Source organism: Homalodisca vitripennis, chromosome 2, assembly GCF_021130785.1.
Source record: "Homalodisca vitripennis isolate AUS2020 chromosome 2, UT_GWSS_2.1, whole genome shotgun sequence".
Classification (NCBI taxonomy): domain Eukaryota; kingdom Metazoa; phylum Arthropoda; class Insecta; order Hemiptera; family Cicadellidae; genus Homalodisca; species Homalodisca vitripennis.
In genome coordinates this window covers 127,234,586-127,252,439 of record NC_060208.1, presented here as the reverse complement: position 1 = coordinate 127,252,439, position 17,854 = coordinate 127,234,586, and the positions used below count along the sequence as shown (strand labels likewise).

The window sequence follows — 17,854 nt, the reverse complement described above, 5'->3', positions numbered from 1 at the left end:
GAAAGTAACTCTAACACTAAATTTCAAGATCTGCAACCTGATCTCTTACTCAAGTGGATAAATGACCTAACTACAACTATAATCTTTGTTAAAAAAAAAACAAACAAAAAACAAAGCACGTCACAATAAATCTGCACACATCAACCAACCACTGACAACTGATCAGTGAGTAACCAATCAAAAACCTACCTATATGATGTCCTTTTATGAAAAAATTAGAAAACTTAGTTTTTCTCTATAAATAAGATTATTAGTCTAAGACTAAAATTACAAATTTAAATCAGCCTGCGACTTCAGATTTTAAATATAATGATTCTATTTGTACGTAATATGAAGCAAACATTCATAACAATCTTCTTGCCCATGTACAGAAGGCAGGCATGTGGGTCGAGTAGGGACCAGTGATTAGAAGCATTGACGTTTTTGATAATAATCAATTACTTCATACAGTAAAACCAATGTCTAGGTGGTTCAGAATCTACAAAAAACGGGACCAGCCTCATTTTACATGGTCTCTAAAGTATTGACTTCAATGACTTTCTAAAATTAATAAATTTTTTGGTAAAGTACACAAAAAATCAATAGTTATTCTAAACTCATTCATATATTGTATACAAGACTTGAGGTCCTAGAATTGTTTAGTTGGTACCAACCTGATAGTCTGAAGTAACCAGGGAGAAGGGGCGGCCTGTCGACCACTCAGCAAACTCTGCAGTCGTTGTACAGTCTGTGTGGCAGTAGAGACGGGAGTCACATTCTGACCTTGTTCCTTGCTCTTGAGGTATTTGCGACCAGTCAAGGGGGTGGCGGGAGTCAGCTGCGATATCTATACATACATCTTCCTCTTACCACTCCTTAATCCTTTCTTATAAAGTATCCATAAAATTTAATAGCACCTTACTTATGTATTGATATTGTTTGGCGAGATTGTTTGTTAAACTATGTTATTGTGCTTTGGTCTCCACCTCCTAAATCTACTAACTGAAATCCGTAACTGCTCCATTACTAACTTGAATTTCATTTTCAATATGATTAATAAGTTGCCTATGAATACCATTCAGTCTCTAGTGAACTTCTGAAAACAGGGCGCTCCAGACGGAAGGAATTTGTCAAAGAGAGTCAAACACCCAAACTGTCCAATGGGAAAACTAATGAGTATAAATTTGATTATCATTGCTTCTTCACAATTACTATCTCATGGTGGTCTTCATAATAACAAGAGACAAAATAAAGTCAAAACAACAGAAGCATACCTGAAAGACAGAACAGTTGTAATATACTAGCACAGGCTCAATCAATTTTGAAGTTCAAGTGTGATGTTGAATCAGAACACACGAGATACTATGTGCGCTGACTTCCATGCTCAGAGAGGTTGAAGTTTTTGTTTTAGAACTTTATAAAGTATAACAAAAAATCAGTTAGCATGTTTAGGCTCATGAACAGAATTCGTGTTGATCAACTCCCAACCTGTCTGACGATCGTGTAGGTTCCCATTAACTTTGTGTAGTTGATAGCCAACACGCCCCACGTTTTTAACCTGGATATGCATAATGTGTTTCCAGGTTTATTAGCACTATTATAGGTTGGTTTTAAGAAGTATGAGAAACAAACCCTTTGCCAATTTCCAATTATATAAATATTTTTAAAATATCAATTGTTCTCAGTTCTCAGTGGAGTGTAATAATAACCATAGACATTTAATCAGAAAAAGAGGCATAACTGGAATTGATCGAGGATTGCACCAATAGGTCTATAAAGATCAGTATTAACACGAGAGAGTTTCCACTTCCTTCCTGGATGCGAGAGATTGCATGAAGGTAATTTGCTCACCCTTACTTTTTTAGTATTTTTTATTTTCCTTCAATAGGAATCATGAGATTAGTCTGATAACCAGTATCTCAGAAGATACTACTTTAAATTATCTGTAAATGAATCTGTGTTTATAAAATACATTTTATAAGTACTGTTCAATTTGCCGTAAAGTTTAAACTGCACAGGAGGTTGTGCATAAACAAATTGGTGCATGTACTCTTTAAAAAAAAATTATTTGTACTTCAAAAGAAAATGTGTACGTCGGTCTCGAATCTAGACTCCGATTCCTATATTGTTTTTCTAAGACATAAGAATATGACCTGATTCTTAAAAATTGTATTTATTTTTTATGGATTGATACAAAAAAATACAGGGTAATTTCCTGTATGATTACAGTACCAATACAATACTCATGTATAAACAATAATTAAATAATAACTACATAATTACGAATACACACAAAACAATGCGACACAATAAAATCAAGTGTATGTAAACATTAGAGAATATTATAGACTGGCAATATTGAGCTTGGGTTGCAGCCACAATTGAACTGAGTTCCATATCAAAATATTTAACAGATTGTGTGCTTCTGTACAAAAAATGTTATAAAATTAAACAAAAATTATCAAAATTGAGTACAAAACAATATACTAATACATGCTGTAATACGACTTTAATCCTTTGAGTGCCACAGCGTTTTGCTATATGGTATGCATAAAATGCCGAGCGAAAATGCCTGATTCTGCAAGGGTGTGGTTAAAAATTCATAACAAATTTATTTATTAGTATAATGTCTCGGGGTTTTATTTTATACATATAATACATTGATAACTTATTTAACGTTTTTATACAAATAAAAAAATCATTAACAAAAACTTTATGAGCAAAAACATTTTGTTTTTTATTTTGACACAACTTAGTGTTATTGAAATAATTTATTTTTTCTCTTTTAGTTATTCTATCTTATACTCCATTTAATTCTTTACAAAAAGACATATACACATTTTTTTATACTTATAAATAAAGTTTGGAAAATAAATATGAAAATATGAACCACTACAAAACCAGAAATTTTCTAACCTAACCTAAACACACTGTGTGTTGTCTACACTGCTAATGCTTAAATCTAATGCCTGCAATACTAGGTCATTGCCAGCAATGTTTTATGACTCATTGTTTATAAATATCACTGAACAAACACACAAAAAATAAAAACTATACAAACGTATTTTAGATGCTTACGATCGCCGTAACTCACGGTCAAGTCATTGTTCTACTTACACACAGACTAGAACAACATACACAAACGAAATAATTTGAAGATACTAACACTACAAACCCATTTACACTTAAAAACTTTCAATATCATTTGTGAAATAAACAGCAGCGCAAACAAAACATGTGACGGCTCGTCCGCGTAGTAGTCGATTCTAAACTCGACTGATGCGCTCACTTTACAACCGCCATAAAAATCAGAATCTAACCAGAATGCAACAAAAGTTACGTTGAAGCCTTTTGAATGTGTATGTATAGTCATTGAGCCAATTTAGATAAATACTATATAAAATATAAGCGTTACTGCAGAAGTCGCTAACAGCGATTCTGGCATTTCTTGCATATAATGTGGGATCGCTGACAGCGATGCTCCAGCACTCAAAGGGTTAATTAAACATTAACAGGATAATGACATAAACATCTTATATCTATTACAATATTTCATTGCTAAAACTTACGCTGCCCATCTGTTGGTTAAGGTTTCGCTTTGCTTGAAGTTTCTCTGAAATATCTCCAATAGGGGTACTCCCGACCAGTTTTGTGGGTGTTCCAATGTCTGTGTTGGCATCGTCTCCTGAAAATTTTCAATAACACTAAGTCATAGCATAATCATACTAGAGTTATCCAGAAAGTAACTTCCGTTTTGAAATGAAAAGTAAATAGTGGATACAAAAATGTAGTTATAAACATCTACATCAACCAAACAGATTCAAGCACTTGTCATATCTCTGACCAGTTTTAAAAATACCCTCTCAGTAAAGATAAAACCTGTGAATGTAGCCAACATGTTTTGACACTTTATAAAGCTTTTCATCATTGGTGAACCACAAAAAATGCAAACCACCACTTTATGTTCAGGAACAGATAAAAGTTGCTAGAAGCTAAATCCTGGTTGTAAGGAGGGTGATTAAAAACATCTTACTTGAACTCGACCAAAAGTTCATTTGTTCTTCGAGATATGTGAGGACGAGAGCTGCCATGCAGATGCAAAATTCGTTTTGAATCACTCTTCTTAGTCCTTTTAAAGTGTCACAGTAAACCTCAGAAGTAATGGCCATACCATGTTCCATAAAATCAAAGAGTAAGATGCCTTTAGCTTTGCAAAAAGCTGTAGCCGTGATTTTCCTCACTGACAAAGTTTGATGCGTTTGCTTGGAGAAGAGGTATGTCCCCATTGCCTTTACTGCTGTTTTGTGTCTGCAGTTTTATTATCTTGTGTAATAGACTGTGAGAAATTTCAGGAAAACAACTAGCAAGTTCTAATATTGTGAATGTTTGTTCTTCTATTTGTTTAAAATCGCACCCATTTACAGACTTTCACTTATAATATTTGGACCAAACAATTCACAATAAATCGTTCGTGATTTTTTGTTCAAAGAAATCTTATAACACACTAAGCACTACAAATTTGCCGGCATTTTCTGTAACATCACCCATGTTTCAAAGTTAAAATGGGTGCTACCTCCACTACTTCCCGTGCTCTGCATAAACTGCGGTTACTTTCTGAATAACCTTTCTAATGTTGAATTCTATAAACTAAATCTATTTATAATCAGAGTTTTCAGAAGGAAAAGAACACAGAGTGGACATCATGCAAAGCATTAGTGCATTAGTATTGCATGCCAAGATAACACTGATATCTTACTGTTCATTGTGTCCAGATACGGCGAACAACACCTAGGGTCCATAAATAACTATTGAAACAGCAGTAACGGTGACAACTACCATCTGAGCGGCCTTGTCCCTAACACAGCCAGCTTTAATGATAGGTTAATTTCTATAAATAATTAATCAACTAATACTAACCATTTTCAACTCCTAACTTTTCCAGGAACTATAAAATTACAGCTTTACTGTGAATACATTCCTAGGAATAATACAACACATTGGCCAGTCCTACACCCTTCCAACACCTTTCCTGATCAACCTAATAATAATTTACATCATCTTCATATTGATTGGCAGCCCTAAATAATTATAATCTTATGCTACTACTTATCAGCCCTGAATCCCCTCAGGTCTTGCTAAACTCTGACTGACTGCATTGTGGTTCATGTCGCATTTATTTTGTTTACACAGAGACAATATGCAAAATGCATTTCCTGCAGCCTTGAAAGAATGATGACTGACCATGGTTATATGTTACTGTCTGACTATCCGAGTCAGACGAGCAGTGCACAGGTAAAGACACTTAGGTACTTGAGTCTTTTTACGCTGTGAATGTACAACCCAAAAATGGAGCTGACGTATAAAACTACAAATTTAAATATATAAGAAGCATCCAAATATTTTATTTTAGCATTATTAATATCTCAGTTCTAATTAAGTTGAGGTAGTATATCTTCAACTTTACATCTTTCTACTACCAAATTATAAAATGGGATGGCCACTCACTCTTAATTAATGATTGTACACAGACTTTTTAGTCCAAGTAACACAATATAAATGTTAATTACAGAATAATGTTCATTTGTTAAGCCCTCTAAGTGTTGGGTATAGATTAATTGATTGGTTAATTTGAACATTTCCTATATAACTCTTATCTGTTGTAGTTTAAGTTACCTTTAGTAAGTATATTTAATATTTTGACGATGCACCTGTTTGATGGTACTCATGTAATTGTTTCAAATGTTGATGTACAAATTAATGACTATGACAGACTATTATCTTTGAAATGTTGTCTTAACGTGCTATTTTGTGATAAATAATCTCTAGTCTGAATACAAATGCGATCTTGTGAAATAGATAAGAAACGCTTACAAGCAGTTTTTGTCATTCTCACTAGATTGCAATTACTTTTTGTTTATTTCTTATAGACACAATTTACTGCCATATGACTTTATTCAATCAGTTGTTCAAAGTAATCAGCTGATTCTATTTCTATTTGCATACTGGATACATGTTATAACCTCACTTTTATGTTGCCGGTTTACCTGATTGTAAATGATTTGTTGTGTTTACTGTGAGTAAATAAACGAGGATGTTTGTGCAATTACTGAGTGTGTACAATGGTGCGTGAAAGACTTTTAGACAAATCTTTGACTCAGATGCTCCCCTGAGATTAACTGCCCGACATTTTCCTGCCACCATCCATGTTACAAATAAAGACGCACAAGCCGAGGAACAATGCAAAATTGATCTTTTACTCATATTTTGTAAATATAACAATTTTTTTATTCTATTAATTTCTGTATAAATACACAAAAAAGAACATAAAACATGTTTAATTGAATGGTTTTCATAACACTTCAACTATTAACAAATTTGTTGATTCTATGATTCTCTCGTTAATATCATGGTTACTCATCAGACCAATGTAAAGGTGTTTGTCCATGTTCAGCCAAATCCCATGGAGTATATGCACCATCATTGCATTAATATGCATAAAATTCTAAACTGATCTCAAAATTCCCCATCACCTTATATTTTTATATAGTGCTGTACTAAGTCTGTCATTTATTGGCTATCAAGTACCAACTGATTTGCATCATCAACAACAATGAATATTATAGTTTCCTGTTTCATCAACTTCATTTCTCTTTTAATTTGAGCTGAAGATGAAAGTGATAAATTCTTTTATAAGCACTCTTTCAATTAAAAATCCCCACCAAAAAGTGTTTTGAACAATAGCTTAAACTTTTAATATTCACAACTTAACTTTAATTTCCTATTTTTTAACAATTGAAAACCGACAAAGTGGTTGAAGAGACTTCGAATTTGTGAAATCCTTCTACTTTATATAAATTACTGCATATTGAAATTTGATCTACAGCAGCAAGAGTTTCACATATTTATCTAAATATTTTAGATTCAAGCCTAATTTACTACACACTTACAGTACTTTAAAAAGGCTAAGATTTAATTTAAATACTTACTTCAAGAACTTATATTTAAAATGTATTTTTATGTTTATGATATATTATCATCTGATTTGTCAATTATAAAAATGAGAAATGTCTACAGTTTTTTTTAACTATTTCAATTGTTGGCATATAATCTGGAATAATAAAATTGCTAATATTTTATTTATATCAAAATTAGTAAGCAAAATTAATATAATACAAACTTGATTTAAATACATAACAAACTTTAATTAAATCCAGTGAAAATATTGCTAATAATTAACATGATAACCCCCCACCCACCCTTGCTGTAAAAAGAACTCACCATCTTCCCTGATTGCTGAGACTAACTAGACCAAATTACTGTCACAAATTATTGTTAAAACAAATATGCCTTTTTGTCTCTACATTATTGTAATCCCCAACATTGCACTAAATTATTTTCTTATTCATTAATCAACTTTTTAAAATTCTTCATTAATACATTCTTGTTAGTTGTTCAAAAAGAAATCAAATTTATTTTTGTTGATAAGTTATTTTAGCATTTATAAAGTGAAGTCCTATATATATATATATATATATATATATATATATATATATACATTCTTTCAATTCTTTATATATATACATATATATATATATATACTGCATGTTCCAAATTTTCTGTACACTGAAGGGATCTTGGAAACCATAAAATGTACTGCAAAGATTAAAGACAAAGTTGTGCATAATAACAAGACCAAAAAATCAATGTGGTTAAGTTTTAATAAATTTACATTTTCATTTCTATGTAAGTTTGAAATGAATATATTGTAGGATGTTGTGTGAGGAGGGGAGCACTGACCTGTGGTGTTGAGGGGCCTGAGTGCCGGTCTGTCGGGGCTGCAGATAGAGGGTGCGGAGCAGACAGGGGGTGCAGGGGCAGGGCCTGGGTCACACTGGAGTCTATCTACCCTCAACTGTTTGCACTTAGCTACACCACCCCAAGCATTAGCAACATGGACACACTACTGGTGGCACTAACACTTACATATAGTTTCTTAAAGAGATTCTAAAAACTTTTTATTCACTGATGTTGCATTTGTAAAAGGTAATTGATTTATTAGTTGAAATATAACGAATAACATTACTAGTATTTCTTGTACAAGCACAATATAATTGAACTTTGTCTTAACTACATTTTAAGATTAGGTTGACTGCATTTACATTATGTTTAACACTGAAAAAATAATTAACTGCTACAATAATTGTATTTGTTTATTAAAATGTGACAATTTTAAGAGCTTTTAAACATGGGAGAAACATGTAACAAACACTCTTTAAGTAAAAAGAGGAACAAATGAAACCCACAACAGTTTGTTTGAGTGGCAGGTTTGTTATCTGGTCAGTATTGTTATAATAGCAAGCTAAGCTTAAAATAGCATTCCATTTAAGTGTTAAGTGCCACACCAAAACAATAAAAATAATAACACTGAAACAAGTCTATAACAAACAACAACAAAAAACCCATAATTGTAGTAAACTACTTGAGATTCTTAGTTTTACTATACATAGAACACTAAATTAAAAAAATAAGAAATACATAATTTTATTCCACGTTTTAAATTTGATTAACTCTACGTTACTATAATTTAAGTTTTATGGTTCACAAAGTGTCAAAATATTGTTAAGACAATGTAAATCTTGAGACATTTCAGTTACCTATAGAGAGCCACCTTCAGTTAAAAGACGCTAAACTGAAAGTCAAATGTTAATACAGAGGAACCTTGATATATTGAACCTCAATTTATCTTACTCCTTGACAAATTGAAGTTTTGTCATTCCCCTAGAATGAGCAGTTTATTTCAATGCTAATTTTACGTCGATATATAAAAGGTTTAACGTAAATAACCTCAATATATCGAATTTCACGATCAATTTTGCCTAATCCTCTATATAATGAAGTTTCAGTTTCTCAGCGCAACAAAACCGAAGTACAGTACTATATTTCTCATGTCGAGACAAGAAACCTACACCATATCCTTTGTTTCTGTTGTCACTAGTGGTGAATCACCACTTCACTCTCAGATTGATTTAGACTTTATTGTGATTCTAGCGAACTTAAGTTAACTCAGTGAACTAGTTATATTTTCAAATGTTACAGCATTTTGTGTTAAAATGCAATGGCAAACGTAGTGTATTTATATAACTTTTTAAATTATTATTTCATGTTCCCATCTATACTTTAATACCATTTGTTTGGTTAAAATTAATAAATTTAAATTTATGTACAATACTTGTTATAATTTTATACTACACATTGTCCGATAAACTATTCATTATCAAGCGTGCATTACTACTGTAGCTATTGTGGACCTCTTTATGTAGAGGTCTGTCAATTTAACTTTGATATAATAAATAATAGAAAAATAATTGTAAACTTCTATGTATCGAAGTCTGCTCTAACAGCCTTGAGGTTAGGATGTATAGAGGTTCCACTGTACTTTAAGAGTAATGGCATTTTCCAAAGTTTTATATAATATATATAAAGTACTGAGTCTGAAATCTGTAAATCTGCAAGAATTTGAAGATAGGCCTATTACACGATAAATATTTAACAGAGTTTCATAAAAACTTTTTATTATTTTTCAAAGTAAAGAATAAAACATATATCCTAATAATATTCAATCCAGAATAATATTTTTAAAATTATTTTAACATGGTTTTTAGGTTTTATTAAAAGTCAAATTTTAACCAGTACCTTGTGTATCCAAAACGTTTAAGATTTTATTTTATTATACCATAAGAAAAACCATAAAAACTAACCTCATTTCATATATCATACATATATTGACATTAAAATTAAACACAATATATTAATGCACCAAAAGTATAATTTTTACTTAAAAATGCAGGGCTTGAGGAAGGTTGTTATAAAGATTCAGTTTTATTTTTATTTACATTCATTGAAGACTCTTGGAGCTATTGGAAAACTTTTAAAACAGTACTAGATGTTAATAAAACAATACTTTTCCAATATGGTTTACTTTTTGGACAAGGACTTTTGAAACCACAGGTTTCATATCAAAAGTTACGTTTTGATGTAAAACCTTTCAGTATAGGTTTTTTTGTGGAGCCACAACTCATTTTAAAGGTCTCTATTCACTGATCATTTTAAAAATTTTTATTTATTTTGCTTGTTGTATACAGGGTGGACCAAAACGTCAAAAGTTGTATGGTTTGTCAATTTTTTTTAATACCTCGTTAAAAAGTTTAGTGTCTAAATTTAAATTCAAGGTTACCAAAGATTACTCTTTCTAAAAATAAGTTACAGTTGTTACTTTTCAGCACATTTTCAATTCTTTTTAATAATTCAAATTTAGAATATTTCAAACAAGTAAAATCTACAAAATTAAACAGCAAGGTGGTGGTTTTCATTATACCTATCAATAGCTCTCTTAAAAAAATTGTTGCATTAAAGTTTGGCTGTATCTTTCTAGTTAGGAAATGGTGCCAAAAATAACAATTTTTAAACACCAAATTAAAAATTGGTTATTTGTTTGTCGTAATTATCATTATGGAACCTATCTTTTTAATGCATGGAAAAGATTTGAATTTCATCACATTTAATTTTTCTTATGATCATATTTGATTATAATTATATATTATTACTAGCAGTTTCCCGCGGCTTCGCACGCAATTTCCCGTTGAAAACAGTACACTATATTCACTTATTCTTTTTCTATCACATTCTAAACATTGCTGAGATAATTGACAGTCGTTCCTTCGTGAGCCTCTTGGGCGCATTATGAAGGTATGTATCACATTCCTGCCTCTATCTTTCGTGGTTTTTGCTAGGTGTTGATAAGTTATTCAGAACAGTTACTGTATACGGATGAATCTCGGTAAACTAATTAGGTTATAAAGAATCACATTCAGTCTGTTAAAATTAATTTTCTGTCTAAGATATTTCCAGTATTATTTTAGGAGTGTGCCTTCAAGAAAATGTATCAAAGAAACCAAGTTTCGATCATAAAGTGTCTTCTTTCGGCTCTTTTCATTTACCTTCGATGTAACCAAATTCGATTACCTTATGTGCAAACATTCACGGATTTGTATAATGAGGTTGATTTCATAATAGCGTTTAATAGTATTTTCTTTGAATTAAATAGTTTATTGATCATTGATGCAATCTGAATTTAAAAACACTACTGATCAAGCACTTTACAATAAAAATGTTTTAAATGTAAACAAATGTTTCTGCCTCTTTGATGAACTTCAGCTGAAAGTATTATCAGCTGTTAAGTATCAGTTCGCTTTGTATTACGTGTCGTAGCGCAGTATGTCGGATCCAATATAAAACACACCAACATCAACAACAATTTATAATTAAAAATTTAATGAAATAAACTATTAAAATTGGACCAAATACCTCTCTAAAAGTATGCCTATGTTACTTCCAGGAACGTGTAGAATCACTGTACAAAATTTCACGATGTTTCGTGCATTGGTTCCAGAGTTATAACGGAACATACAAACAAACATTCGCATTTATATATATAGATTTTGTTACATGTCAACTTCAACTAATTCCAGATAAGACGTCTTTATGAACCTTCTTATTCTTTTTTGAGATATCAAAAACTGGGTTTTGTTGTTTTAAATAATGTTTTAATTTATTCCTTTAATAAGAGTGAAAAAAAACACGATCATGCTTTTATTTTTATTTACATGGTGATAGTGTGTAAAATTGAAAAGTTATGTCAATCTATAAGGTGCAGTTTGGCATTACAGAAGCAAATGCAGCCATCACATGCGCTCACCACACTTACCAAACGATTACATTAGCACACTTAAAAGTAAACTGAGTAGAAAATGTGCTTACCCAAAAAAAATCCGTTCATCAAAGTCTCCCACACTCAGCACATACTCCTCATACACTTTGTTGATGGCCTTCAAGTTGAGATCAAAGTTGGCTAAGTCTAAAAGCCCACTTAAAGTTTTCGGTTCACCTCTGAGAACCTGGAAATAATTAATCACTACTTACTGACACATAGAAAGACACTTACCATTGAGACATATTAGAATTGGGTACTGTATTAATATATGCGTTCACGGACTTTGTAAATACTCATTGGGAAAGTGTAAGTGTGTGTGTATATACACTAAAATAAAACAATACACATGACAAATATTAAAATATAATTACCAATAAAATAAGTGCAAAAGAAACAAAAAATCCTTGAGCTAGAAAATTAAAACAAAGAAAGATTTACTTACATGTCAATTTCTTATGTGCCGGGATTATCAGAGAAAATTAGAAGAGTAGGCAGAAAATATAATATTAGAACCACTTTTAGACAAAGGTTCATAAGAACAAAACCAAAAAATTCCACACAAAGCCAAAACATTGTGTTTACAGTAAAACTGTAATAGGGAATTCATAGGCCGGACAAAAAGACCACTAAATATGAGAATTAAAGAACATACAGAAAATACGAAAAATGGGCTAGTGTAATAGTCTGAAATCGCTTAACATTACTGATCAGAAAATCATAAGATAAAATTGGAATGAGGCCAACAAAATACACTGTGGGAGAATTGTTTCAAACGCAAACTTATTATAGCTTCATAAATAAAATTAGCAGAGCAACCATAAAGGTTAGAACACTTTGTGTACCAATATTCAAAAAAAAGAAGTAAAACTAAAAATATTTAAAAGTATCTCTATACTAAGTATAAATTGAGATCTACATTAGTACTCATCTATACTAGTATTGAGATCTAGAAGCAAAATATATTGACCCGGAGACGGCCTTCACCCTTCACCCTAACGACCATCGCCTTCCTGTCTCATATGACACGCCGCAATACAACAGGAAATATCAACATTGATTTTCTTGTTATTGTTCCATTTTCGCCTGTGCTGGTGAGACATGTGTTTATGCTGTTGAGTGTTATATATTTTGTAACATATAATAGTGACAAATGTCAAATCATATTATCCTTTCAAACCTACCATCATAAACAACAAACTTTAAACAAAAACAAAATTATCACCATAATATTATTTCACATTCAACAGGTTTGTTATGTCATCGATATTTCATCTAAATATTCCATGTCGGTGAGAAAATAAGTCACTTTGAAAATTTTGGGCTAGTTTTATGACGATTTAACCCTTTAAGGACCAACCGTCTGATTTTTCGCCGGCGGCGTACTATGCGGAAATGACCAGTCGTCTGATTTATCGCCGGCGGCGTACTATGCGAAAAGGACCAGCCGTCTGATTTATCGCCGACGGACTTTTCATATTTTTAAGAGATATTTTAATCTTCTATACGGAATAAATATACTATTTTTCTATTCCCTGTATGTTTCTTACTATGATATCAAATTTTAAAAGTCTTAGGAATCATCAGCTTGGTGAAAAAAAATATTTTACGGCCATGTTGCATCTTAATGTTGTCAGGGTACTTTGGGATTATACCGACCACACCCATACATGAATCGTTATTTGACATTTTGCTTCTACTGATTACTAGATTAGCGTAGAACAATATTTCGTCAATATAAAACAGGAATTGTCTTATTGCAAACCCCTCCCCATCCTCAGACAGAGGTCAAAGTCGAACGGTCTAGTAGATAACGTGATTGCAGAGTCTCGCCGCCCGTTCAGCTGGTGCGTCGCTTTGTTGTACTTCTGTGTTTTACCCCAACATTTCTACAAACACAAAAATTCAACAAAAACAAACATTACCAAACAAAAACTAAACTCTTTATTGAAAAAAACACACAAAACTAGTTTTTATGTACCGCGCAAAAAACTTAAATAATCATGTGATGCCGCGCGGCCTGCCGTAATCGGGATTCTCGAGAAAGATAACGGCGACAACAATACCGATCACAATACCTGGAAATGCTTGTTGATTGATGGAATGTTAGTATGTTACTCAACTACATCGTTTTATAACGTTCTAAGTTCATTGAAAAAAGTTTAAGCGTTGGGGGCATATAACGGAATCTGACCCCATTAACAATTGATAATCCTTGTAAGTTTGTAATTAAAGAGTTGTTTTTTCGTTCTGTCATGTTTGTTTCTATAAATGTATATTTTTGTGTTCTTCATAATGGTGTGGTCGGTATAATCCCAAAGTACCGAATAATATCCTTAGTAGCCTGTAAGGTTTTGTATGTCAGGCTAATGCTGAAAAGTGTGTTTTAACCAGTGTTACAGAAAAATTTAATTCATTTACAAACTTTTTATGTTTTATTCCAGGGCTTTAAAATTTTGTACAGTTATAGAGAATTATATGTAGAACTAATAAATTAATACCATTTCCCACGGATAATTTATTCTTATTTTTGGTAGTTATTAAAGATCAAATTCAATTTTTTTAATTTTTTTTCTTTTTTTTATTTGAAAACAGATAAATCAAATTGTTTTTTGCTATATAATGACTTAAATTTATTTTTTCACAATGAACAATTTAATTATAAACATTTTAAGCCTAAAAACAAATCTGTACAGTAATTAGTTCTGAAGATATGATTTTTCTCTCAAACGCTTGAAAAATCGCACATTTTTAATATGCACAGTTCTTGGAGCATGGCCAGAAAAACGCAAAAATTTTCTTAGCACATGTCAAATTTTGGTCTGGTCCTAAAAGGGTTAATAGACATTCAACACCGGGCAGCAAGGCCTGGGTGGCCAACTCACAGGTAACAATCCTATACCTAATTTGTAGTAAAACTACGTAGTTCATGAAAAAATATAAAGAATACAAATTTGTATTTAGAGCAACAACATTCCCACTGACAAAAACCACCTGATCTAACAAACAAAAACTGAAAGATTTTTTGATGCCACGTTAAGAAAAGTTCTGTTACTATACAAGGAACCGCCAGAGAGTGCAGTTGGCGGCGACCAATAGAATGGACTGGCCTGCGCGACGTTGCCACACAACTGCCGCTGCCGCGCGGCACGGCTGGCGCTTTGTGGCTGATAAACCGCTGCGCTGTCACAACTAACACTGATACTGAACATTTAAAACTTATCAGTATAATTGAAAAACAATATTTAAAATGCGTTGACAGTTTGCTGTATTTAAATTACTTGTATAGTTTATTAATGTTATTACAAACTAACTATCAATTAAAACAAACAAATCGTCCCGTCAGTTAGTCAGAGTAAAGTACTTGCTTATTTCCATACGATACAACAATCTTTTCAGTGATTTTAAACGATTACTAAACACACACAAAATTAATATACATGTTGCTTATATTGGACACTGTATGACGGAAATTTGTCAAAGACAGTTTTTTGAAAAAGTTGTAAACGTTGTAAATAATACGTCGTTCTCCACTACATAGGGTTTTTTCACTACCGCTCTTACTTCCGGATGGCTGTGCACTTGAACAAACATCACCACACTCCATTTTGTCCAAATAAGGAATCACAATAACAAGTATATTACAATTTACACAGAAAATAATCGGTACACTTATAATAGCTACCAATAAACAACACTTAAAAAACACGAAAACGTTCACCAACAGTAAAATTCAGCACAAAATAATATACGCGTACTGGAATTTAAGAGAATGCAGTATTTTCAACCGCCAGTGATTAAGCGACAATAGGCACTGACTGACGGTCAGAGACCGGAAGGAGGAAGGGGGTGTTTCTTGGAAACAGTATGACTCATCCGTCTGGTATTACCACCACTGCTGGCTGGTGCGGCTTTTGTTTACAGGTATTTCACCCGGTTCCTCCACATTTTCACTCGTCTGACATCATCTATTATGTACTGTGTTCAAATTTCATTGGATGTTATAGAAAACCGTTACTTTAGAATTTTATAAGAAAGTGCATTCATATTATAAAAAAACTTGTGCTGTATGATTTTTCAACTATAGCCAGTTTAAATATTTAAATCACCCACGTGTGAAAACAATTTTACATAACACATATTCAAGACTATTAATAGCCAGGTAGGAAAAATGCTTTCTAATGGTTATAAATTTATGAGTACCGAAGTGCGTAAAAAAACCGTTGCGGCAACAATTCCCACCGTTATGTACTGAATAAGTATATTTATGCAAAAGAATATATATTTCAAATGTATTTGATAACTTTCTTACCAAATTGAAAATCCATTTAACATAACATGATTATACTATGCAAACATGTAATGCCTTATTATATATCAGTGATAATGGCATTATCTAACTGTTAAATACGGGAAATTAACATTTTTTGCAGTATTTTTATGTTTTCTTTTTAATTTATATTTCGGCTAAAGATTTTAATCACACGATCTTCGTATATGAGTAATATAATACAATAATTTATTTCAATCCATTTAACTCAACATGGAAATAAGCTACAGAGATGTACTTTTTTTAGAAATGACCGTAAAATTACATTTTGTAATACGTAGTTAATTAATTCAAGACAGCTCTAATATTTCTTTCGAGCGTAACGGTTAAGTATTTTAAGAACGCTGGACTCGCGTGGCTTGTGGTTACAGCGGGGAACAAGTTTGGCAACGTCGCTCAGTTCTCGTTGGCCGCTCCAAAGTCACGGGCAAAATAGGCTCCTCCCTCAACTGCACTCTCTTGTGGTTTTTCGTATAATGTTTATAACTTATTCTAATCAAAACAAAAAGCAATCTGAACCTCTTTTTAAATGCTTACGTCATGCCAATATACTTTTGTATAAGAGTACAAAATTGCAGAATTTTATTAAAACTGTAACTATGGTTGACGGCAGTGTTAATAACACATGGTGAATTAAAACCAAGTGCTAATCTTCAAAGAGTGTTAATAATACAGAAAAGGGCAATATGAACACTAAGTAGTCTAGGCCTTTAGAAATCAGACCAAACTATGATGGCAGACCAACATCCCTATAACACCAGGCACAGGCAAAACTTTTTGCTAGACGCTCATCGTCTTATCTTTACAAGAAGACCTCCTACAGAGGTGCTACATTCTACAACTATCTGCCTGAGAACCCCAAGAGGCTATCAGAGAAAAAACTGAAAACAGCACTAACCGGCTCCTAGACCGATCTATGCACACCATTTAAGAATCTCTAAACTGAAGGAGCCATTGATGAACTAAGAAACAATAACTAGGGTTTGATATTATGACCTATTATCTCAATAACAATGTTATTTTTAATCTCTTTGCATGTAACTATATTTTTAACTTAATTTTTGACGCACAACTGTGCTCTATGTATATGCTAAAGACGATTGAGTAACTGAATATGCATGCCAAATTTGGCTTGGTCAAGGCTAATTCATGAAATACTATCTTTTTGATTACAAGTCCCAAACTAGAAATTGCCAATGAAAAGCAAAATATTTTTACAATTAATAGGTGTTTTCTCTTATACTACATATGGGGAAGACTATAATATAAGACATCATAGTTTAATTATTATTGTTTTATACTCATTTTTATGTTCAACATAGACAGCCAGAAAACATTAGATGTACCTTTCTTTCAAACAGCTTCTTCATATGATTTTTCCAGCAGTACTCTTTAATGCCCTTAGCCTCCACCAGGATACCATCATGTTTGGAACACAGCTGGTAGATAATACAGGGAGGTTCAGTGGGAGGTTGGTAGTTCCTCTCTCCATAGTTCCTGGGTAATCCTTCAGAACAAATGTATACAATAGATGAAAAATCATACTTAAGTAATTTCTCAAATACAGTGGAACTTGGATAATTCGAATCTCAAGGGACCAATAAAAAAATTCGAATTATCCAAAAATTCGAATTAAAAAAGTTAAGAATTAAATAATGGCACTTCACTTCTTTGCTGAAAATCTTTATTGAAAATAACATGAATGGTTGTAAATGTATGTTTTCCTGTGCATTCCTACCAAGCAAAGTATGGTAAAACAGTGCAAAATTGAATCATGA

The 17,854-nt window shown here is 32.2% G+C and overlaps 1 protein-coding gene across 2 annotated transcripts in view; it reads right to left on the bottom strand.

The window, feature by feature from the left end:
- Nucleotides 1-17,560, bottom strand: part of LOC124354702 (retinoblastoma-like protein 1) — a 43,634-nt gene extending 26,074 nt beyond the window's left edge. Inside the window, exons 1-5 of one of the 2 annotated variants that reach the window (XM_046805352.1) lie at nt 17,423-17,560; nt 11,797-11,933; nt 7,777-7,905; nt 3,549-3,664; nt 654-826 (exon numbers count right to left, since the gene is read on the bottom strand). In XM_046805352.1, coding sequence (XP_046661308.1) covers nt 654-826; nt 3,549-3,664; nt 7,777-7,905; nt 11,797-11,815 — 437 coding nt within the window. In that variant the 5' untranslated portion in view covers nt 11,816-11,933; nt 17,423-17,560. The remainder of the gene's footprint in view (nt 1-653; nt 827-3,548; nt 3,665-7,776; nt 7,906-11,796; nt 11,934-17,422) is intronic. The other variant, XM_046805353.1, reaches the window with a different exon arrangement.
- Between the last annotated feature and the right edge of the window lie 294 nt (nt 17,561-17,854).